This window comes from Sorex araneus, chromosome 3, assembly GCF_027595985.1.
Source record: "Sorex araneus isolate mSorAra2 chromosome 3, mSorAra2.pri, whole genome shotgun sequence".
Lineage (NCBI taxonomy): Eukaryota > Metazoa > Chordata > Mammalia > Eulipotyphla > Soricidae > Sorex > Sorex araneus.
Window position 1 is genome coordinate 154,538,106 of NC_073304.1, and position 24,922 is coordinate 154,563,027.

The following is a 24,922-nucleotide window of genomic DNA, read 5'->3' on the forward strand; positions in this document are numbered from 1 at the left end:
CAGCTGGGATTTGCAAAGGTTCCCGGATGCACACACGGCCTATGTTCTCTTGTGAGAAATGCAAACACTTGTAAGGAAAAGGAATGTTCCAGCAAGCCTCCTTACCTAGGACTGAAATACTGTTCATCACTGACATTTTCCAATGTCACTAGTAGCCTGGAACACCTACCTTAAGTTGAATTTGTTTTGTTTTGTTTTGTTTTTCTAAAAAAAATAGGTTATTTAACATTGTATGACAACATATATACAGTTTAAATAGAAAATTTCAGTAATCAAAATACATCTTTAGCAAAAATTTAGAATGTAAAAGGTTATAAAACACCCATTGGAAAAAGCGGGACTTTGTTCAGTACCATTTCAAAGTTAGGCTGAGGTGAAGCTCTTCTCACTCGGACCCCAGGGCAGACAGGGCCCCCCGGGAGACCCCCGCCCCCCACCCCGCCAGCAGGCGTGCGCTCCCGGGCTGGGCTGCTCTTACGATAGCCTCCCGGCTGAGCTGGGAGAAGGCACAGCGCCTGCCGGCAGAGGGACAGTCATGGCAGAGCCGATCCTCTGTCCCTGAGTGCGGTGGCAGTTGTGGGATCCAACGCTGGGATGAACCCCAGCTCCCAGGCGCGGGGCAGCCACACAGCCTGGAACCAGCCCCCAGAGGTCAGGCTGTCTTCCTGGTGGGGACTGTCCCGTCTGGAGGAAAACTCTTCGCTCGCGTGGCTTGTTAGGGAGTCAGGAATGAGGCGCAGTCAACTTTGGCCAAACAAAACGCTGCTGCATGCGCTGACGTCAGTGCGTCCAAGGGCACCTGTTGGGCCAGCAGGGCTGCAGAAGAGGTGTCCATGTGCACCGCTGCCGTCACTCAGATGACAAAGGACGACTTGTGTCGGAAGGCACCCTGCAAGGCCACCCCGTGAGGGAAGAGTCGGTCAGATCTGACGCCCCATTTCTCCAGGAAGAAGCATCCCCCAGCAACCCAGGGAAACAGCTCCTCTAAGGCGTACAGCGTGTCTGCCCGGGCGGCCCCAGGACAAGGCAGGGGCAGAAGGCAGGGAGGACCCAGGAGTTTCTAACAGTGATCCCAACATTCCAGGACTCCTCCACCTGTCTTACCTCCTCATCTGTCCTGATGTAGTTCACCCCATCTGGCCGCCCCGGGCCCTTGTAACTAGAAGGAGAGAGAACAGCTGAGTGACCGCTGTCACCACTGAAGGCCACCCGAGTCACATCTGTCAGACTCACCTGTCAGTGTTCTGCTGGCTGTGGATGAAATAGCCACGCCTATATGCACAGCAGATGCCCACGGTTATGAGGGCCAGGACAGCCAGGACCACCAGCACCCCCCCAATAATGCCGCCGATGTTCAGGTCATCTGGAAAAGAGGTCACCGCCATCGGGACTTACAGAAGACCAAGCTCAGGCCTCTGGCCAAGGAAACAAAAACCCCCCATGGCCTAGAACACTGCACACCCTCAGCCCGACCCCATCTGTCCAGGAGGGTCGCTGACCTCGGGCAGCCCAGCACCAGGTAACCAGTTACACAGGCGGCTGAGGAGGAGCGTCTAAGGAGGAACATGGCTAAGTGCTGTGCTTCCCCTCTCTGGGCCACTCAGGGCGGTTCCAAGCCCATATCACACACACATGGGAGCATGACCTTCCGCCCACCCCTGGGGTAGTCCCTGAGCAGCACCCACTGGGGGGCGGCTCTGTGCTTCCGGGCACCGGGAGAAGCGCGGAAGCTCTCCCAGGTCTGTCTGCCGCTCTGGCAGGGGCTTCTTCTGACGCAGGCAGTTTCCCAGACGCAGCCGAGGCCTTTCCCAGAGTCTGTTCGCGCAGACGCTCCCAACCCGCCCTCCCGTCCTGGGCTGCTCCCCCTGTGGGGCGACGGCAGGGCCCGGACGGGGCTCGGCATAGGCAGCCTGGGAAGGAGGGTTGCCAGGAGGGGACCAGAGCAGGGACGACGGGCCCTCACACCCTGCCTGCAGGAGACCCTCTGCCCCTGGGTCTAGGGCTTCTGCCCCAGAACTGGCCCTTAGTACTTCTTCCCACGGCCGAAGAAGGGATGTGACTAAACTCCTCAGAGCTGTGAGGGCCGCGAGGCCTGAAGCCGCCTGGCAGTGCTCCCATCCCACCCCATGAACCTGGGGAGGGGCGTGCCCCATCCCCACCTGTCTCAGGGGCAAGCCCCCTACCCGGCCTGAGGGATGAACCCCGCCCCCGTCTGAGGGACAGGCTGCTGCACTCACAGACTTCCATGTCCTGCTCGTCGCACCTGGCGGAGCCCGCGTCGTTGGAGGCGATGCAGTAATACTGGCCCGAGTCGTCCTTGTGCACAGAGCTGAACACCTGCGCCCAGGCACCCCGTGGGCAGGAGGTGAGGGAGGGGGCAGGGAGGAGAGGAGAGAAGAAAAAGGGAGGGAAGTGAAGAGAAGGGGTGGGAGGAAGGAGAGAGGAGGGAGTGGGGGGGAGGGCGCACCCCACTGCCAGCAGGACTGGGTCCCAGCAAGTGTCCCTACTGGCCCATCACCCACTGGCAGCCCCCTCTGCGCCCAAGCCCAGCACCCGCACCTTAAGGCGGCCTCGTTGGTGCTCCTCGGGCTGCGCCCACAGCAGCCGAGTCTCTGTGCCACCCCTGCTGCACCCGCGCTCCGAGCCTCCTGCCCCGCCTGCAGGCCAGGGCCTGTCCCCTGGGCCCAACACCCGGCCAGTGATGCAGATCCACAGCGTCTGTCACCAGGAGGACACGGGGTCTTCCCGGCAGTGGGGCCAACTCACCAGCGTGCCGGTCTCGGGGTTCAGGAGGAAGGAGGAGTTGCGGAAGCGGGGGTTGGCCCGGGAGTCGGTGGGCAGCGGCAGGTTGTTGCGGTACCAGCTGTAGTGTGGCCGGGGGTAGCCCTCGCCCTCCTGGCAGTGCAGCGTGGCTGCCTTGCCCACGGGCACGGCCTTGGGGACTCGGCACACGGGGGTGACAGGCTTCACTGCAGGGAAGAAAGAGTGCGGCGTTGGCCCGCACAGCCCCCACACTGAGCTCCCCACCGCGGCCCCGCCCGCCCACCTTGCACCAGGAGCTCGATGACCATCTCGTCGATCTCTTTGCGGTCATTGCGTGCCACCACCTCGCAGCGGTACAAGGCCGAGTCCTTGCGTGTCACATTCCAGATCCGGAGCGAGGTTCTCCCCAGCAGCTCCGCGCGCCCCGCCAAATCTCCTGCAGAGACACAGGCTCGGGGCTCCCACACTCTGCGGCACACTGGGGGGGGACACCAGACACCCACAGAGCCCAGGGCGGCCTGCCCGCGGCCCCTGCCACACACGAAAGCGCAGTGACGGCTCAACTGGGCCCTTGTGCTCTGTGCCCTCTCTGCAGAGTCCCCCCAGATCTCTTTCAATAAAAACTATCTCTCACTCACACACACACACACACACACACACACACACACACACACACACACACACACACACACACTCTTTCATCAAAAAGTAAACACCCATGCTTGACAGGGAGAAGTCCACTGGCTGGGAGAACAATGCTTGAGTCATTTCTCTGACAAAAGGTCAGTGCGCAGATGGACACCAAGGGCGAGGCCCGCCAGCAGGTGTTCCCTGCCCGCCCCCCATGGCCGAGCAGGACCTTCCCCCACACACAAGCACACGCAGCTCTCCAGGGCCAGCAGCACCCACACTGCATGCAGGGAGGTGCCATGGGCACTACTGAGTTTGAGGGCTGAGCGGGCACCAGGACGGGGTCGGGGGTGGCCTGGGCGAGCAGGTGGGATCCCCGGCACAGCAGCAGCCCCAGCAGGGCAGGGCCCAGGCAAGGGGGTCCGCACAGGTGGCCCCTAGGCACGTGGAGAAAAGCACACTGCCAACCCCAGGAAGAGGCCAATGCAAGCAGGACAACCGGAACAGAATCACACGTGCCAGCAGCATGGGGCCAGTGTGCACGCTGCGACACGGGGCCTAGACACATCAAGTCTCTCATGAACACCCTCCCACCTGCACTGCCCCGTGTCAGCCAAAACCACGTCCCAGCCGCGTTTACAGCTGCACCAACTCAGTGTAAATGCTCATGACCCCAACGTGCACCCACGGGTGGCCAGTGTTTGGAAGCAGCAGCGCGCCTGGCCCGACATCAGCTGGATGAGCGGGGCACCCCTTTGTGCGCAGGCGGCTGAGCCCGGCACAGAGCAGAGCGGCCCCGAGCACCGCTGGGCGTGGGCCAGAGCCACGTAGCCAGAGGGCCAGAGCAGCGCGTCCCGTGAGAGCCTGCCCACAGGGGAGGGGCACGCAGCGACCACAGCGCCATCCCTGCCTGACCCAGCCGCCCCGCCCAGCCCAGGTCACCAGGACGCCAGAGGGGCGGTGCAGAGCAGGCAGGGTGTGGGGACACTGCCCCGGCGCCAGCCTCCTTCTGGGAGCGTGAGTGCCAGGAACCCTCAGGCAGCAGGGACAAGCGCACCTACACGAATCGTCCCTTTTAAGTCCGGAGAGGAGGCTGGAGAGACAGCACAGGCCTTGCATGCTGCTGACCCGGAATCTCTGTGCAGAGCCAGAGGTGACCCAAAGCCTATATATATATATATATATATATATATATATATATATATATAAAGGTTTCAAAGTGTAACAAGACATGAAAAATCCTTTAAGGAGGCCAAGGAAGCCCAGAAAATAAAAACAAGAGAAAAGGCTCGAAATGACAAAAGTGGCAAAACCAAAAACCAGTGCAGCTGGGCAGCGGGCAGGGCAGGCCTCGCCCCAGGAGCCGGAGCTGCTGCCCTCCCGTGTGGGGGAAGGACAGTGAATGTCTGCACGGGGTGGGAGGCACTGGTGTCAGGGACACATCCCAAGCTGGGAGGATGCACACACAGACACCCGAGCTGGGTCCAGCCCTGCGCCACCATGGGCGAGGAGGCGGGTGACACAGGGGACAGCCCGCGTCTTGGCCCCTGGGTGCTGACTGTGCTTCCAGCCCCCTGAGCCCCAGAAAGTCCTGCAGGAGAGAAATTGGCGTTTTGTGAGAAAATTCCCAGCCCATCACATACGAGGGCAAGGAGAGACAGGAAATCAAAACCATTTCTGAGGCTGGGACACTTGGCTCCTTGGCACACCTCCCTGTGAGGCCCAGACAGGCAGCCCCGTCCTTCTCCGCCAGGGGGCGCCCGTCACGCGTCAGTTCTCTGGATTCTCCCATCCCCTCAGCTGGCTGTGGGGTGCTTCAGGCGGCCCCTTCTCTGCAAAGCAGCCGGCTCATTCTGGGCTCCCCCGCCCCACCCCTGCCCTGCACTGCTCTGGCGACAGCTGTTCCTCCTGACGACTCTCCTTAGGGGAGTCAGGAGGGAGAAGCCGCTGGGGCTGACCCCACTGGCCACTGCTCTGGCATCCCAGCGCACCCAGGGCCTGGCTGGGCAGCGCCCAGGGCGGCCTGAGCACCGACACCCACACCACCATGAGCAACCCCGAGAGGGGACACGGTCCATGGACTAAAGGCCACCGACAGCAGCGTCTAGCTTCCCCCCTGACCGCACGAGAGCCCCCTGAGCCTGCTCCATCTCAGGCCCAGGCGCCACGCAGTCAGGCCTCTCCAAAGCCAGGCTGTGCCCAGGCGCAGCTGCCCACAGGCCGGCGTCCCCGCTCCAGCCAGTCCTGGGAGGTGGGACCACCTCCCGTGTGAGCACAGGCTTGGGCGGGGGACGTGCAGTCACTCCAGGAGTCCTCGGATGTCCTCACACTGCCCGGCCCAGCTGCCCAGCCTGCTCTACCCCTGCTGACTGGTCAGGTGGTTCTCTCGGGGGCTGCACCAAGCATAGGGCAGAGGCTTGGTCAGACCGTGCTGGCCTCGCTGCTCCGTGGCAGAGGTCAGTGGCCGAGGACACCCTGCCCTGGATCCAGAAGCATGTGGCCCATCTGTCCCAGTGCCCACCCTGCGATCTCCCCACCACCAGCGGCAGCGGGAGGCCCCAAGCCCTGCGGCGCCGTGTGCTGAGACGGGGACAGCGCAGGGCGGCTGCATGCTCAGCGCCCCCGCCCCACCCAGGGGCAATCCCGGCAGAGGGTTCCGGCCTGCCAGGTGCATAGTAGGCCCTGGACTCAGAGGACCCCCTGAGCGTACCCTGAATTTTGTTGTCAAAAAACACATATGTGGTCTGGTCGTCTTGAATTTTCTTCCACTCGATCCTGGGGTCAGTTGTCTGTGAGTCCGTGATGATGCAAGACAGGTCCACACCTAGCAGAGAGGGAAGAATCACAGCGAGCTGGGGGCAGCGCCCACACCCGACCCAGGCCCACCAGAGGCCTCTGCTGCAGTCAATTCACTGTCCCCAGCAAAGCCTCCAGGGCTCGGCCACCCCTTCTGTGGCACAGCAGCAGCAGCCAGCCCCAGCCAGCACACGCAGGGGCCACCAGTGATGCCCTTCAGCCAGGCGGGCCCACTGGCCCCCAGCACGAGGGGCCGGGGGTTCCGGTGCAGGGGCCGACAGGACGTGCGGGAGGCACCCATCAGGCACCAGAGCTTCAGCCTATGGCACGGGCTGCCTCACACTGTACCACACACCCACAGCCACTGCAGCACCTGGGGTCTGGGCAGCGCAGGAGCCACGGTGCCCACCCGTCCATCTGTCCCAGTGCCCACCCTGCAATCTCCCCTGGGCTTACTTTCAAATTCCTGCACGATTGGGTTCCGGTTGCTGGACTTGAGATTCACAGCCCCGACGAGGCAGCCTGAGGACAGAGGACAGCGGGGTTGGCCCCGGCAGAACTCGGACACAGCTCAGCAGCCGAGGGGGAGGCCGCGGGCCCAAGCTCCACTCAGCACCAGCCAGCGGGGCCTGCCCGCCCCTCCAGCAAGAGGCCGCGTCCCGAGGGTCACTGCACCCAGTCCCTGAGTGTGGAGAGCGCAGCTGTCCCTGTGGCTCCCCGAAGCACCCCCCCTAGGCCACAGGCCACAGGCCCCGCGCTGACGGCCCTGCCCCCGCTGGCCCCTCCTGGCCCGGGAGAAGTCTGCCCCAATCCTGGCTGAACCGGCAAGAGAAGCCGCACACCTGCCCCGGGCTGCTGCAGGATCCCGCCGCACTCGCACCCAGGTCTCTGGCCGAGGAGGCAGGGCTCCTCGTGGGGGCCACGCGCCAGAAGCCAACCCGGCGGGGGCCCCGCCACCTCCCAGGTGGTGTTCTTGGAGAGCGAATCAGGGAGGCGCGACCAGCTCCCAAAGGCCCCTATCTCAGCTCGCTGAGCCCAGGGTTCCGACGCGCTCGCCCAACCCGCTGCCAGCCCACAGCCGCAGCGCACCAGCGAGAGAAGACGGCCCAGTGGGGGCAGGCAGGCAGGGTGGGGGGGTGGCCTGAAGCCGAATGGGGCATCCACACCCGACCCCACCTCGGCAGCTCAGCCACACACACACATGCACACGCGTGTGCAGACATGCACGTATGCACATGCGTGTGCACATACACGTGCTGGACTCTGCTGTGCGCAGCCTGGACATGCCTCCTAGGGGGAGGATGGAGCTGCACCAAGATCAGAGTCCACACAGCTCCTTCCCGCTGAAGGCCGCTGTGGACAGGAGATGCCCCACGACTCCGTTTGGCCCCGGAGGCAGAACGTGGCCTGCTGGGGGCACTGGCCCCTCTCTGCAACCCACCAGAAGCTGCAGGGGCCCTTCCCACACGGACACGGCCGGGTCCCCGCCGTCCCCTGAGCGAGACACGTGACAGAAACCGCAGACCACAGGCGGCTTTGCCAGCAGGGTCAGACTGCCACGCAGGGCGAGCGCCGAGCAGGGAGATGAAGCAGCGGCACAAGCCCATGGCCTGGGGGACGCCGGGTCTGCAGTGTGGACGATCCCCGCCGAGCCCGCAGTGCTGCCCTGGAATGGGGCAACCCCTCAGACAGTGCTCACAGCCGCCGCCCTGGCCAGCTGCTCTCTGACAGCAACTCTGTCTAGTCCACCCTTCGGTCCATCCCCCTTGACACCAGCCACTCTGCACGCCTAAGGTCACGCGGGCCACGCAGGCTACACATGGTCCAGCAGGGGGCAAGCCCCGGAGCTGGCGAGTCCTGCCGAGAGCCCTCGTTCTCCGACACCAGCCTCTAGGAAATCAGCGCCCGGAGCTGGAGGCTCTGAGGCTGGGCAGCCGGCAGCTAACACAGGTGAGCAGAGGCTGTACCTGGGTCTGACCTGATGTCCAGATGGAGATTCTGACAGACCCTGCGGGAAACAGGGTCCAGAAGCCAGTCCTGACCCTCAGCTCTGCCACTCCGAGTCCCAGCACAGCCAGAACACTCAGAGCTGGGAGAAGGAAGGCCTCTGGGCCCAGTCTGGGTCACACGGCTGGGCCTGACCACCAGACTCCACGTTCTCTGGGAGGTCCCGGCTGTCCCCTGAATCTTACTCAGCTCCTCCTACGGGCCACAGTGGCCAGAGCACGAGGTGCTGGCACAGGAACAAACAGGACACATCTACAGCCGGCGCTCAAGGGCAGACATGAGCAGACCAGGCTCTGATTTACTCATCTCTGGGTCATGGTGCCGAGCAGGGCCCCGGAGAGTCGCTGAACACGGCCACGGACACTGCATCTGCTGGGTTGCATTTCCTGCGCCCGAGTCGGCCAGGAGAGCGCCCGTGCAGCCCCGTCTGCCGCCCCTCTCAGCGGCCCGGGCACACGTGCCGCTGTCTGGCCCAGCCCTGCCACGCCTCTCATCCCAACATACGGGGCAGACGCACAGGCCCTACAACCAGTGACCGTTACTGTCCGGGAAGCCGGGTGGGAGGTGACAGGCTCTGCAGGGGGGAGTCGAGTCAGTCCCCGCACTGCATGACCCCCAAGCACCGCCACCAGAAACGCACCCAGGAACCTCTCGCCTGGTTTCCCCCGACTGGGGCACTGTGGGGAACAGAGCCCTGAGTCCAGTCAGGAAGCTGACGCATCCGCAGCGGGCATGCCTCCTCAGGCCCTCCCCCTCCCACGTAGGGCTCCTCAGCCCTGGCCAGGACACGGAGCCCCACCACCCACGGCACGCCTCCCTCTCCCCACACACACCCGCCCTCACCGTCCCTCCAGTGCCACCAAGGCCAAACACGCTCTTCACGCTGACAGTCCCATCCTTAGCGCTGTCCGAGGGGCACAGACAGCAGATGGCTGCTGGAGACTGACCATGACCAAGCAAGGGCCACTGTCCCATCCAATGCCTCGACTCTGGCCCCCAACCATACTGACTTCAGAATACAGACCCCCAACTCCTGGGAACAAGTCTGCCTTCACTCGGGCACTGCCCAGCGACCCTCCTCCAGCTGCCTCCGGGGCAGCGAGAACCTGGACACAAGGTGGACCAAGCCTGGCAGCGCCCCACCCTCACAAAGCACAGCAAAATAGGCCACACACACTCACACCCACACACACATTCACATGCACACACCTGCACTGACACACATTCACAGAACCTTGGGCACTCACACTCTCTCTCATGCACACTTACTCCCACACTCATGCACACCTGCGCTCACAATCATGCACTCACATGCACTCTCCCCCTCAGGCATACTCATGCACTCTAGTCACACTCTGAGAACTCACAGGTGCACTCAACACACACACACACTCCCACGTGCACTCGGACTCACATATACGGGCACTCACACTCATGACTGGACTCCCACTCACGTGCAGAACCGCTCCCACACACAGGCACAATCCCACACGCACACACGTACACACACACACATACACACACTCATGCACTCCCAGTCCTGCACACGCACACATGTGCATCACCCAAACACGCACTCCTGTGCACACTTGTGCTCACACTCAGCTCACTGCTCGGGCAACACCCTTGGGGTGGGGGGGCGGGGAGCCAGCCCCAGAGGAAACCAGAGAGGAGGCAGCACCCACGGCAGACATGGACAGCACCGAAGCTCCGCATGTCATGGCTGCTGCTGCCCTCGAGGCCATCTCTACCCAGGACACGGCACAGAGCAGCCTCGACAGTCAGTTTCCTTTCTCGGGGTGAGTGCCCGCAGCCCAAGTGCTCCTGCACGTCAGGACTCAGTGTTCTCGAGACCCACTGACCCACGCTTCACTGCGAAAAGCTTTCCTTCTAAATATTTCTTTCCACTTAGCATGGCAATCTAGACCGTTGCAAACTGTCTTTCAACTTTCTGTGACCCTGCTCTTATTTTAACATTAAAGCAAAACATTCTCTAACTCCTAAAACCATGACGATGACGCTCAAACGACCGGGTATTTGGAATTCACAAGCTACAGGAAAACATGAGGCAAGCATTCTTTAGAGTGCAACTATTCACACGACACCGAAATTAGGGCGTTAACTCTTTAAACTTATGTAGAATGCTTTATATAAATTGCTCCAAGTTATTTTAGTTAACAAATAAATCTACCCAAAAAACCAGCTGGGGCCAAAGAGAGTACAGGGAGAGGGCATTTGCCTTGCACCACAGTTCAATCCCCAGCAATGCACACAGTGCCCCATGCTCCACCAGGAGTGACCCCTGAGCACAGCCGGGTATGGCCCCCCAAGCCAGCAGGGGCTTCCCCGCGTCGGGCTGGCACCTGGCCCACTCAGGGGCAACTCTGCACCAGCCCAGAGCACCTCCTGGACGCCTGAGTTCTGAGGTCACGGAAAACCAGCAGCAGCCCAGGGAGGATGAGGCGCCCCGTCCTGGTCACGGGAGGGGGGGGCGCGGCCATCGTTTCCTTTCCAAGGTGTCGTGCAGCTCCCTGAGATGCAGGCCCTGAGCCCTGCGTGCCTGGGCTGTGTTCTCTGTGCCACTGATGTGTGGCCTCTGTGTGCCCACTTCCTAGTGACATAACCTGAGCATGGGGCTGGTGTGCGGCTCAGCCAGTCAGCCAGGTGCAAGGCTGCAAGTCCCACCGCAGTCAAGTGCATAGTTCACCGGGGCACAGCCGGGTATGTGTGAGAGCAACAACAGGCGCACAGCCGCGTCAGCACTGCCGTGAGCAGTTCCTGTACACACCTCAGCCAAGTGTGCGCGGGCACCGTGGCTAACAAGGTGTGAGGGTCACAGCCAGGAAGCACCACACTGGGAGCACAGGTGAGTGCCACACGAGACCACGTGCCACTGCCACACCTACAGTCTGGTCATCTCCACATCGCGTCCACAGCACTGAAGGGAAAGGCTGGGGTTAGGGAACAACGTGTGGCACCCAGGGGCTGGCATGTCCCTAGAGGCCAGCGACAGCAGGTTTCCGTGCAGTTTCGGACCACCCGTCTGCTCTGGAGGAGCGGCACTCCGAGACCTCTGCCCCTTCCAGAACTGGATGGGTTCTGCTGCTGCCCCGCTGTGGGCTCCTTGCCATGTCTGGGGTGCCAACCTCCTGCGTGCTCTTTGCAGGAGTCCCCTCCCATTCTGTGGGGGGCGCCCTTTCTTTCTCCGCCACGCAAGAGCTTTGAGCTTGGAGGCGACTAGCTTGGAGGCGACTGTGACTCTGGGACCCCTGACAGCTGTGTGTGCCTCTGGCGCCAGGTGCCCAAAACCACGGCCACGGCGCCCGTCCTGAAGACTTTCCTGTTTTCCATTCTCCTAGGAATCAATGTCTGGTTTTCACTCTGATATCCTAAGTCACCTTGTGTGTAAGGTCAAGGCTCAGACTCCCCAGGGTGCACGAGGCTAAAATGATGGCAGCACAGTCAAGATCAGGCGCCTGGGCGGGACCCTGGCCTGCACTCTCTGGGGAGCTTGCGTCTGCTCCACCCACGGCCCACACGAGGTCTTCATGCCTGTACCACGCATTTTGGATCACCGTAGCTTTGGAGTAAAATTCTGTAAACAGGAAGTATATACGTTCCCAACTTGTTCTTTGTCAGGATAACTTTTGATTCTTCCACATACATTTTAGGATCATGGAGGGTGAGGGGGAACCTGGGCTTTAATAGAGAATGTTCACAGATGTAATGCTGGTACTACGGATAATGGTACACAGTACTGATATCACATCGCTTCAAAGCCAACAACTCCAGATAACTCTTGACCTGTATCTGACTTTCTTCAGCGATGTTTTGTTTTGTTGTTTTGGTTATACAAGCCTTTTCACGTCCCTGATTAAAACATTCCTAAGTATTTTATTCTCCGATAGAATTGCAAATGGGGCTGTATTCTTAATTTCCTTTCTTCAATTGTTCGCTGTGAGTGTGTAAAAATGCAACTGACTTCTCTCATTGGCTTGGCTTGATTTTCCTGTTTTGCGAGTCTGTATTCTCTAGCAGACCTTTGTGTTTTGCTAGAAGAATCTTTAGGAGGGGTTTACATGAAAAACTATCATGCACTATATGAACAGACTTCATTTTCTTTAGTTCTTCCTTTCCAATGTGGACATCCTTCATTTCTCTGAGTTGCCTAATTACTTTGACTAGAAATTCTAATATTCTGGTCTCAAAATGGACAGAGTTGACATTTTTATTTTGCTCTTGATACTACAGCAAAAGCTTTCAGTTTTTCACCACTGATGACGGTGTTGGCTGTGGGTTTTTAATACATGTCTTTTTTCATACTGACGAAGTTTTCTCCTACTTTGAGCTGTAAGGGTGTAAAATTTTGCCAAATGCTTTTCTTTCTGCATCAATTGGGATGCATATTCAGTTTTGTTCCTTTATCCTATTATTGTGGTGTATTATAGTCATTGATTTTCATATGTTAAACTGTTCCTGCATTCTGGGAACCCAGCCCATTCCTTCGTGGCGTATAATCCTTTTAATATGTTGTGGCACTTGAGCTGGCATTTTCACATGGTTTCTAGCTCAGTATCAAAGAATGCTGGCCCGTGGTTTCTTCACCGTGTCTTTGGTGTTGTCTCCGGGTAATGCGGCTCTTATATAATCAGAGGCACTACTGCAAGCACATGGACAGGAGCGTATCACCTTCCTAAGGTTGGTGTCTGACGGAATTCATCAGTGAGGCCTCCTGTCTCCGAGCTTCCTTCTGCAGAGGTTTGACATCACTGCGCCCCTCTGCTCACTCATAGCTCAATTCAGATGGCATCTTCTTGTGAGTGGTGGTTCTGGGCCACACCTGGCAGTGCTCAGGGCTGACTCCTGGCTCTGTGCTCAGGGATCGGTCCTGGCAGGCTCACGCTGGGTCAGAATGCACATCAGTCGCATATCAGGCACGCAGCCTACATGCTGCGCTAGCTTTCTGGCGCGTCAGGCCTCTAAGTCTTATCTTTCCTGCAGTATAATGCAGTCACTTTAACTACGTTGGTGCTTAAACGTGGACAGCATGAGTGCTGTTCCTACAGCTCTGACTTGGGGATCCTGGGCCGCCCCTCAGACAGCTGGACGGGCCGTGAGGCCTGAAGTCCGGTGCTGAGCCCAGCACCCACAGGGTCGTGAGTGCTGCCTCGTGCCTGCTGCTGCCGGTGAGCAGGACAGGATGCAGCCACCCCTGGGCCTCCATGAGTCCCAGACCTCCGGCCCTTCTTCTCGGAGGTCGGGACATCTCCGGCGGTGCTCTGGGCTTCTCCCTGCACGGTACTGGGACAGAAAGCCCAGAGCCCCCACACGCAGAACGTGCCGCCCTCAGCCATCTCTGTCCTGTGCTCACCCCAAAGGGCTAGCACCTCCTCTAAATTGACAAACAGACGCCGCAGTGTGACATCTGTTCATCAGTCACAGCCCCAGTGCCCAGGCCCTGGGGGTCCCCAACAACTCCCAGAGAACCCCGAGAGTCACCTCCCTACTGACTCTGGTCTGAGGGGCTCACTGCAAACCCTGAGCCCCAGCCCAGTCCTCGGGCCCGGCACCCACCTTCACCCCCTCAGTCACTCGGCAAGGTCACAGATTGAGACAGCAAGTTGGCCAGTGAGTCTGTGACGGGGCCGCCAGAAAGCCAATAACCAAGGCCGAGCATCGTGCGAGCGTCAGAGTGTGCTTTGCTGCTATGACGGGGCCCTCGGCCTGAGTGTGAGCCCGGCAGGAGAGCCTGGGGCGGCTGAGCTGCCTGCACCCCTGCCCTGGCACTCCGTCATCCCCGGCGGCACAAACCCTCCTCCATTCTCTCCCTACCTTCCCCTGGGCGTGTGGCACGTGCCTGCACCTCACCGAGGGCATGGCGGCCTCCAGAGCACCTCTGCAGAGTGCGTGGCGAAGGAGAGGCGGCAGAGCACTGGGGCAGAAAGCCCGGAGCCCCCACACGCAGCCGTCGCTGTCTGTGCTCACCCCAGAGGGTCAGCACCTCTTCTAAACTGACTCAGGCAGGTGGCGGCAGGCATCATCGCCGAGACACGCGACGCTTTGCCGCTGCGTCCCCTGAGCAGCCAGAGGGCCAGTGCGTGCGGGCTGCTCGCCCCACACAGCCTGGACCAGCCACTCCCCCTGACCCCGGCCTGTAGCCCAGCCAGCCCGGGGTGGAGGCGGGACTTGGTCCCCTGGGGGAGGATGCTGGCCTTCTCCTTCAGCCGTTCACTGCCCTGAAGCCGCGGGTTACAGCCCACTTTCTTTTCAGATTTTATTTATTCCTGTTTCTTTATTTCTTGGTTCGTTGTGTTTTGGGGGCCACACCCAGTGGTGCTCTGGGGTTACTCCTGGCTCTGAACTCAGGAATTACTCCTCAGTTTAACAAGGACTTGGAGGACCATATGGGATACCGGGGATTGAACCCGGACCCACCACATGCAAGAAAAAGCCACTCTCCTATGGCCCCTATTCTTGTTTCTTTAGTCAATCAACTGAGTTAAAAGTTTTTCAATGTTGGGGCCAGAGCGATAGCACAGCAGGTAGGGCATTAGCCTTGCACGCGGCCGACCCGGGTTCGATCCCCGGCATCCCATATGGTCCCCCAAGCACCGCCAGGAATAATTCCTGAGTGCAAAGCCAGGAGTAACCCCTGAGCATCGCTGGGTGTGACCCATAAAGCAAAAAAAAAAAAAGTTCTTCAATGTTGTTCATCTTTTCCAAGAAACAACTTTTTGGCTTACTGATTTTTCCCTATTGTTTTTCTAGAATTTTTTTTTAAATACAATCTTTGTTCTAATCTTACTTCCTTCCTTTTGATAGTTCTGGGTTTAACTTATTCTTCTTTTTATAGTTCCTTAAGGTATAATGTTGCTATTGCTTGAGAGCACTATTAAGAGCATTTCAAACCTTTAGAAATCTAAGTTTTACAGCAGCATTTTGGGCCACACCCAGCGATAATCCGGGCTTATTCCTGCCTCTGAGTTCAAGGGTCACTCCTGGCAGAGTTCAGGGGGCCCGATGGGATGCCAAGGACCAAACCCAGGTCAGCCACGTGCAAGGCAAGTGCCCTGCCCACTGCACCATCTCCAGGCCCCTACTGTAGCTCTCTGACTCTTCTGCTTGCTGCTTCTCTCCTCTGAGTGATCTTCTTTTCTTTTTGGAGTTTTTTGCTTATTTGTTTGTTTTGGGGTTATATCCGGCTGAGCTCAGGGCTTACTCCCGGCTCTATGCTGAGGCATTACTCCAGGCTGGGCCCAGGAGACACATGGTGTGCCGGGGCCAAGCCCTGATGTGCAAGGCCAGTGCCTCCCTGCAGTCGTGTGGCTCTGGCCCCCCCCACAGTGACTCTGAGTGCCCAACACAGGAGGACCTAGCAGGACACAGGAGCACCCCACTGTGCTGGGCCCACTGTCCGAGACTGTCTCTCTGCAGAAGCAGTGACCGGTTCTGGAAACCAGGACCTGGTGACCTGTTGGTTTTCCGTGTGACCTGTACCAACCTGCTTTCATCAACTACCAAGAATAAATCAAACACTTTAGAAGAGACATTTATTTTTCTGTTATTACTATTATACCTGATTTCCTTTTAGGGGCCGAAAGTTTTTCAAATTTAATAGCTTTAGGCCTGAGACCAGAAAGAAGTATTAGCCTTGACAATACCATCCATAGAAAAAAACAATTGAGGGGCTAGAGTGATATAGCACAGCTGGTAGGGCGCTTGCTTTGCACGTGGTTGACCCGGGTTCGATCCCTGGCATCCCATATGGTCCCCTGAGCACCGCCAGGAGTGATTCCTGAGTGCAGAGCCAGGAGTAACTCCTGAGCATTGTGGGGTGTGACCCAAAAGGCCAAAAAAAAAAACAAAACAAAACAAAAACCACAGACACACAATTGAGGGTATTAAGGAAATCCAACATCAGGCCTCAGACAGGAGAATAAAAAGTGGGATAAAACATAAAAAAGGAAATTAAGAAGTTATAAAAAAAATTTTTTAAAAGATGGGGTAGGAAGGAGGAGGGAGGGCAGGAAGTCAGAGAAGGGATGAAAGACAGCAAGAAAATGCCAACACTGCCCTGACGCTGGTGTTCCTGCATCGCTCCTCAGCGTCCATCTGGGCTGGGCGGGGGACTGCTGGTCACCTGCGGGAGGGTGGTCCCTCACAGCACAGCTGTCCCTGCACACCCTGGGCACTTCCCCCTGCAGAGGGCTGTGGCGGGCGGGCACATCCTCGGGCTGTGGGACGGAGGTGGGAGAGCGCGGGCTCTCCGTGGGGCTCGGGCACCGCCCCCTCCCCAGCACCTCCAGGAGTGACCCCCCAGCACTGCCGGGTGTCGCCCCGAAACACGATGCCAGCTCAGTGTTAGGCCAAAGCTACACCAGAGGGAAGACTTACTCCTTTCCTCGCCATGTTCTCCCCTTTGGTAAACAACACCCAATCGCTGTGCACCCCTGCGTCGGCCAGAGCCAGACGCCCTCCCCTCTTCCCCCTCCTCCTGTCTGCTCTGCTCGGCGCCCTTTAGTTTCCTGGGAGTCTCCAGGCGTCACACTGGCAGGCTTCTCTGTCTGAAAACACGTTGTGCACTCCCAGCAATCTCAAGATCTGAAAAGGCTCACAGCTGGGGCCTCGTCCTTACCCTGAAAGTCAAGGCCATGAGCGATGTCACAGCTGCAGGACTGGGAAGGAAGTGAAGGGGGTTCCAAGCCACGCCTGAGGTGACACTCCCCTGGCACAGTTGTGGCCGTGGCTGCAGATTCTGGGACATCCGGTGCCAGCCACACCCCTGCACTCCAGTGAGCATCCAGGCATCTGCTGTGCTCCCCCAAGACTCGCAGAGAAATCAGTCTGCATGGGGCCGGGCACATCCAGGTGCACGCACAGGAAATGCAGCCAGAGCTGATGGAGTCCGCAAGTCCTTCCTACCTCCCACCCAGCGAGCCCCTAGTGCTTGAGACACAGCAGGCTGCAAGCCCCCCGGTGGGATGAGGGGCTGGGGATGGAGAAGAGGAGGGATGCCCTGACAAGGCCCCGCAGGCTGCCTGACAGCAGGCCGTGGGGAGGGAGGAGAGCACACCAGGGATCAGACAGAAGCCACGCGGGTGCCACGGACATGGGCATGAGGCACAGGCCAGGAGACGCAAGCCCAGAGTGAGAGGCTGCCCTCAGCTGTCCCAGCTCTGTCACCTGAACGGTCTCCATCCTCTGACCCCTGCACCACGTGCCAGGTTTCCTGACACGGAGGAGCCCAGAAACCCTTTCTGAGTCTGCAGTAGCCGAACCCGGGCCCTCTCGACCCTCAGGAACCGCAGCCCAGGGCACAGCCCATCCACAGAGACGCCAGGACAGACGGCGCGGCCGTTCCCCGCCGTGGCAGCCAACACTGGCCCCCATGCTAAGGGGCCTGCACAGGCCAGGGACGTGTCTCCATCCCGGCGTGTCTGGGCTCCAGAGTGACATGCACATTCTTGTCACTGTGCTTGTCCAGGGGAGAGGCCGGGCGGGCGGGCGGCAGGGCTGTCAGTGGGAGCACACACCTCCTCCGAGAAAGACAGCAGGGAAGGCGGGCCGGGAAGGGCAGCAATGTGACCTCAAGAGCCCCACTGTCACCGTGAACACAGTGAAGGGTGCACCTCAGTGGGGCTAGGAACAAGTGCAGGCGGGGGGCTGGGCTGGCCCTGTCCGTGGGAGGGGTCCCAGGAACCGGGGGAGAGGGGTGAGGACCCCCTGTGAGCCGAGTGGTCTAACACTAAATACAGGCCCAAAGGGAAATCCAGAGCTGTGACACCGGCCGCAAGGCCCGTGGACTGTGTCACCGTCTCAGCAGCACTCGCCCACGCTCACTGCAGGCAGAGAGGAGCCGGGCCCAGAGCAGACGCACGCACCAGCGGGCTGACTACCCGTGCCCTGCGGGGCTGCCCGGGGCCCTCGGGTGCGGCGTGGCATGCCACCTGGTGTGCGGGCCCTCCCCACTGCCACAGAGTGGGTGCTGGCCTTGGCTTCACTGCCTGCCCAGGGCCTGGTGTCTTCCTGTGGCCCCCACTGGGGGTGAGTGCTCAGCACAGCCCTCACGCACCTTCTGGCTCCAGCCCGCGCTGCCCCCAAGGGATGGGGGGCAGCCCAGGAGTCTCGTCGTGTGCGAGGGCGGGGGAGCAGGGGGCTCCAGCCGAAGGATGCTGCTTCCCTCCCTCTTCTCGGGGCTGGGCTGTCCCCAGAGCCTCCAGCAGGAGCTAATGTCGGCGCAGATTATTCCAACACAAACTCATTTAAGCCAAAACAGACGTGGGGGGATGTCAGTGCCCCCAAACGCTGAGCCTGTAGTGGGGGTTACGTTGATTCTCCACTCTCTGAGGAGGTTTTGTTCTCGCTTGCTGCTGGCGAGGGTCAAACCCAGGGCCTCGCAGGTGTGGTTCTGCACTCCGCTGCCAGCTCTACAAGGCACAATGAGGCCCCTGCGACTCTGGGTCCGCCCGTATCCCCTGCTTCCCAACTCAGCGGTCACGCCCATAGCCACCTCTGGCTGGCGCCAAATAATCTCACCGGCCACCATCCAGAGTCACATGTCCTTCTCTCCCGGAAGGGAGCATACCACAACACACGCCATATCCATGCCACCGGACCATGTGCCAGGCTGTTTCACTCGGAGCACCTTGCAGAGGGGCAGGTGAGACCCCTCTGCCCCAAGGGACCCAGCCCTGGCAGCCGAAAACCTCCAGAACTCTACCACCGCCCTGCTCACAGCCACTCTCCACACTCTTGGGCCAAGCCTCACCCACAACCCACTCCGGGACATCTCATAGCTCACACCACCCATACTCTAAGAATAGCACACCACACCTGACGGGGTTTGAAGTAAGAGGCAACCAATCTTAGAGGGAAATAGATTTTTTACAGGTAAATATATATGTGTATATATATGGAACTGGAATGATAGCACAATGGGTAGGGCATTTGCCTTGCACGCAGCTGACCCGGGTTCCATTCCTCCGTCCCTCTCGGAGAGCCTGGCAAGCTACCGAGAGTATCCTGCCCGCACAGCAGAGCCTGGCAAGCCACCTGTGGCATATTGGATATGCCAAAAACAGTAACAAGTCTTACAATGGAGATGTTACTGGTGCCCACTTGAGCAAATCAATGAACAACGGGACAACAGTGCTACAGTGCCACACACACACACACACATAATATATAAACACACAAGGCTCAAGCTTTAACAACATGTTAACGATCTCTTATAGAAGGGCTAATAGTCCCTGTGTGAAATACAACAATCTTCATACTCTTTCCTCTAAGGAAACTTTTTTGGAGTATTTTCAGTGGTTTTTCATAACAAAAAATACAAAATAAATTATTTCAGTTCTGCCTTATGGCAGGGCTGGAGTTCAGGATGGGAACATCCAAAATATGTTGGTCGGAAGGTGTAATGGTAGTGGGATTGGTGTTCAAATATTAAATGCAATCAAATATTGTGATTATAACTACTTTATAAAATAAAATAAAAACATTCATTAAAAAAAAAAAAAAAAGAAACTCTGGGTCTTGAGGCGCTCCGTTCCAGAAGGGTCTGAAGCTTCAGCAGAGCTGACCAGGACACACGGGCCTGACGGCCAGCGGGCATTCTGCTGCAGAGAAACACCAAGGTTCTCAGCCCCTTCAGAGGGACAGCAGTTTGGGTTCATGATCAGGACCAGGAACCAAGCAGAACGGAAGCGCTTTTGTTTTGCCTTGTTTTGGGGGCCCCACCCAGCTGTGCTCAGGGCTTACTCCAGGCTCTGCACTAGGATCACTCCTGGTGGGCTTGGGGGACCATACGAGTGCCAGGGACCAAACCTAGGCTGACCCAGCAAGGCAGGTGCCCTCTCCACTGTCCTATCGCTCCAGGCCCTGAGAACAGCTGTCTGATGTGCCTGCTGGCTCGGACCGGCCTGCGCTGTCTGCAGCTGGATGGAGTCCCAGCGCCGTCTACCGAGCTCCTGCCCCAGACTCTCGGCCCTGAGCAGGCTCCACCCGCTCTGCCGCACTGCCGGCCTGACCACGGCGAGGTCTGAGGAGACCCAGGCACGGCCACGCCAGACTGCCTGCAGACTATCAGAGGGAAGAAGATGCCGGGTATCTCTTCAATGCCTTGGTGCCTAAATCAGTGTTCAAGTCACCTGGTTCAGGAGGAGAAGTCACCCTCCTGGGCTCACCTGAGCCAAGAATTCCCAGCCCCACTGAGGCCAGACTCGGCAGAGACAGTCACCCCAGACCCTTAATCAAGAAGCAGGGAAAAGCCCAATCAAGTGCCAGGACCTGAGTAAATGTGGCGTGGATGGTCCCCCTCAGAAGACGCATCAGGCACTGACTACACACTGAGTCTGAAGGCTGCCCCGGCTGTCAGGAGTCCTTGACCGTGCAGAGAAAGGGGATCAGATGCTCGCTGGCACTCAGAGGCCCCTGGCCTGCCAGTCGACACATCCTCACAGCCTGACGCACCACCCGACTCAGCAGCCCCCGCACGGCAACACTGCTCCCTCCCTCCTGTCCCAACACCCCACACACACACCTGGCTATGGCTCTTCGGAAAACGCTGACAGACACTTGCAAGCCCCGGGGGGGGGGGGGGGGCCCACTCCCTGCACTGCTGCTGCTTGTTGTCAAAGTCAAGTTCAGAGGGAATCGCCACCATTTCATGCACATGAGCAGCACTGTGCCGCTCTCCAGTCCACGAGCAGGAACGTTTCCAGGCCGCTGGCCACCAAGGGCACTCCTCGTCTGTCAGCCTCCCCCGCCAGCCAGCCATGGAAGACTCCTCAGCATGGGGTTGGTGAAGCAGGTCAGGGCTCAGCAGAGGGCAGGGGTGTCAGGAGAAGGGTCCCCACCCCATCCCTGAGAGGTTAAAGAGCTAAAGCAGAAAGGTCTGATTTACCATGGGAGGCATCAACACACCAAATCCCAAAAAGTCCCAATATGGATAAAATGCCTAGAGGAATAGCTGGGAAGGGTTCAGAGAGGGAGGAGGGAGAGAAGGGAGAGGAGGGAGAGGAGGAGGGAAGGTAAGAGTGCGGGAGGGGAGAAGGGAGGGGGCAGCAGAGTGAGGCAACACGGCGAGGGAGGAATAAGGAGAACTGTCCAGCACAGGCAGGCAGTGCCAGAAGTGGGGAAGCTCCTTGCACTGCTCACGCTGCATGAGCTCATGTTGCACCTGCTCTCACTGCAGCCGTCACGCACCAGCCCGAGATGCACCACGAGGGACAGCACCTTGTGTCCCCCACTGCACATGGACCAGACCTTGGGCACGGCAGCACCACACACACACACACACACACACACACACACAGATCATACACCATGACCAAGTAGGATTCATCCCAGGGAATCATGATTGGTTCCATATATACACGTCGATACACGAAATACACCATATCAATACAAGGAAGGATAAAAATTACATGATCTTATCGATAGATGCAGAGAAAGCATTGGACAAGATCTAGCACCCATTCATGATGAAAACTCTCAATAAAATGAGAGCTGAAGGAACTTTCTTCAAGAGCTGAAGCCATTCACCAGCCCACTGCAAACATTATACTCAAGGGTGAAATCTAAAATCCTTTCCCCAAGGCACGGGCAAAGTTGCCCACTCTCACCACTGTTATTCAGTATACTACTTATAGTCCTTGCCATCGCGATTAGGCAACAAGAGAGATTAGGGCATCCAGATAGGATAAGAAGAAATCAAACTACCACCATTTGCAGATGACATGATACTAAGAAAATCCTGAAGAGTCCACAGAAAAGCTCTAAGAAGCAACAGACTTCAGTAAAGTGGCAGCTTACAAAACCAATGCAAAGAAATCCACGTCTGGAGAGATAGCACAGTGGGTAGGACACTTGCATTATTACATGCAAATAACAGATGGAATTCTTAAAACCCATTCACAATTATGCCTCAGAAAATCAAGTACCTAGGACTTTGCTTAAAGAGGTGACTTATACAAGAGAACTATAAGACCATACTAAGAGAAATAAAAGAAGAAAACAAGGAAATGAAAACACATCCCTTGTTCATTAATTGGAAGGATTAATGTTGTCAAATGGCAATCTTGCCCAAAGCATTATCCAGGTTCAATGCAGTTCCTATAAAAAATAACCAGGACAGGCTCTCCACCAAGATGTGACCTGAGTGGCCGCACATGTGCGGCCTTTCCGTTGCTGGATGACCATGATCCCGGAGGCCAGTAAACTACTTTTGGTACCAGCAGCTTCTTGCAGAAATGTCTCTAGACTGTGAACTAAGCCATGGCCCCATGCCGCCCCAGGAGGGGAAACATTTTTCTCTCTCGGCTTTTTCCTTTCAGGGGGGTGGGGGGGAAGGTGTGGCGACCGCCATCTTATAAGGACCACTAAAGAGAGGTACGAGCTTGCAATGATGCAATTTCTGGCAGAAATTTCCCTGAAATTAGTTACTAAAATACAGAAATCCAAAACCTCGTATCTCTTCTTTCTCAGTAATGGAAAACAAATTATCAAATGCCTCCTTTTCAGCAGGTCTGATTTTGGGGGGGAAACTCCAAACAATAATAGTGAGTTTTTTGTTGAAATATTGAATGTAATCAAAGCAAAGAGAAAGTAAAGTGAAAATTATCAGCTACAGGCAGCTCAGATAGAGAAGGGAACACCAAGTAAAATGTGGTTGGAGATCCCGCCCGGAAAGGGTGATGCGTGCCGAAAGTAGACTAGAGACTGAACACAATGGCCACTCAATACCCCTATTGCAAACCACAACACCCAAATGGAGAGAGAGAACAAAAGAAAATGCCCTGCCACTGAGGCAGGGTAGGGTGGGGGGGGAAGATGGGATTGGGGGGTGGGAGGAATACTGGGTTTATTGGTGGTGGAGAATGGGTACTGGTGGAGGGATATGTTTGCAAATATTGTATGAGGAAAAAACAAGCTCGAGGGGCTGGAGTGATAGCACAGCGGGTAGGGCGTTTGCCTTGCACGCGGCCAGCCCGGGTTCGAATCCCAGCATCCCATATGGTCCCCTGTGCACCGCCAGGGGTAATTCCTGAGAGCAGAGCCAGGAGTAACCCCTGTGCATCGCCAGGTGTGACCCAAAAAGCAAAAAAAAAAAAAAAAAAACAAGCTCGAAAATGTGTGAATCTGTATCTGTACCCTCATGGGGATTCACTAATTAAAGAATAAAATAAATTTAAAAAAAAAAGAAAATTATCATCTACACAAGCGGGGGATGAGGGGGGAGGGGGAGGTATACTGGTGTTCTTGGTGGTGGAATATGTGCACTGGTGAAGGGATGGGTGTTCGATCATAGTATAACTGAGACTTAAGCCTGAATGCTTTGTAACTTTCCACACGGTGATTCAATTAAAATAAATAAAATAACTAGGACTTTTTTTTTTTTTTTGCTTTTTGGGTCACACCCAGCAATGCACAGGGGTACAGGGGTTACTCCTGGTGGTGCTCAGGGGACCATATGGGATGCTGGGGATCAAACCCGGGTTGGCCATGTGCAAGGCAAATGCCCTACCCACTGTGCTATTGCTCCAGCCCCAGGGCATTTTTTAAAGAAATGAAATTTATATGGCATAGTAGCATGCCCCCCCCCCAAAAAAAAGGCAAAGCAACCCTAGGGGAAAGAAGATGGGAGGTTTCTCTGTCTCGAGTTCAAGCTTTACTCAAAACAGTGTGGCAGGCCAAAGCAATATCTGCCTGTACACACAACTGATTCAGGTTCAATCCTATACGGACCCCCTGAGTACCGCCAAGAGTAATTCCTGAGTTCAGAGCCAGGAGTAACCCCTGAGCATCACCAGTTGTGGCTCAAAAACAAAACAAACATGGGGCTGGAGCAATAGCACAGCGGGTAGGGCGTTTGCCTTGCACGCGGCCAAGTCAGGTTCGATTCCCAGCATCCCATATGGTCCCCTGAGCAGTGTCAGGAGTGAGTCTTGAGTGCAGAGCCAGAGTAACCCCTGAGCATCGCTGGGGTTAAAAAAAAAGAAAAAAAAAGATGCAAACAAACAAGTGTTGCAGTGGAATAAGGACAGACTCTCATACCAATAGAGTAGAACTGAGAGTCCAGAGACAACGTCTGGGCACACAATAACGGAGCAAAACCATGCACAGTCGGACAAGGAGGAAGAGATGAACAGAAACCTCACAGAAAACATACAGATGGCCAAGAAGCACGTGAAAAAGTGCTTGGCATCACCCATCATCAGGGAAATGGAAATCCAGACAACAATGAGAGCTCATCTCACACCAGTAAAATCGGCACTCATACAAAATAACAAAAACAACCGGTGTCAGTGAGAGTGCAGGGGGAAAGGGAGCCCTCATCCACTGCTGGCGGGAATGTCAACTGATCCAGCTTCTTCAGGAAAAAAAAATAAAACCTAAAAAAACTAGGACTTGAACTTCCATATGCTCCAGAATTCCACAGCCAGGCATATATCCCGAGGGTCCAGAAACCACTCAGAAAGGACATGTGCACTCCTACGTTTACTGCAGCATTATCTATGATAGCCAAAATCTGAACCACCCCAAGTGGCCTAGAACAGGTAAGTGGATAACAAACTGCAGTACATCTACACCATGGAAGACGACTCAACTCAACGAAAATACAGAATCATGCAGTCTGCTGCTACCTGGGCAACATGCCAAGAAAAGCTAGTCTTAAGGAGACAGACAGATACAGAATGATATTTAAAATGCAGGATAGGAAAAA

At 57.1% G+C, this 24,922-nt stretch overlaps 1 protein-coding gene across 1 annotated transcript in view; it reads right to left on the reverse strand.

The window, feature by feature from the left end:
- Positions 1-280: 280 nt before the first annotated feature.
- The window catches only part of JAM3 (junctional adhesion molecule 3), a 65,934-nt gene continuing 41,292 nt past the window's right edge, over positions 281-24,922 (reverse strand). The window contains exons 2-9 of the mRNA XM_055132164.1: positions 6,646-6,711; positions 6,104-6,217; positions 3,047-3,199; positions 2,767-2,969; positions 2,238-2,337; positions 1,234-1,363; positions 1,105-1,159; positions 281-889 (exon numbers count right to left, since the gene is read on the reverse strand). Of these exons, the coding sequence (XP_054988139.1) occupies positions 854-889; positions 1,105-1,159; positions 1,234-1,363; positions 2,238-2,337; positions 2,767-2,969; positions 3,047-3,199; positions 6,104-6,217; positions 6,646-6,711 (857 nt within the window). The 3' untranslated portion in view covers positions 281-853. The remainder of the gene's footprint in view (positions 890-1,104; positions 1,160-1,233; positions 1,364-2,237; positions 2,338-2,766; positions 2,970-3,046; positions 3,200-6,103; positions 6,218-6,645; positions 6,712-24,922) is intronic.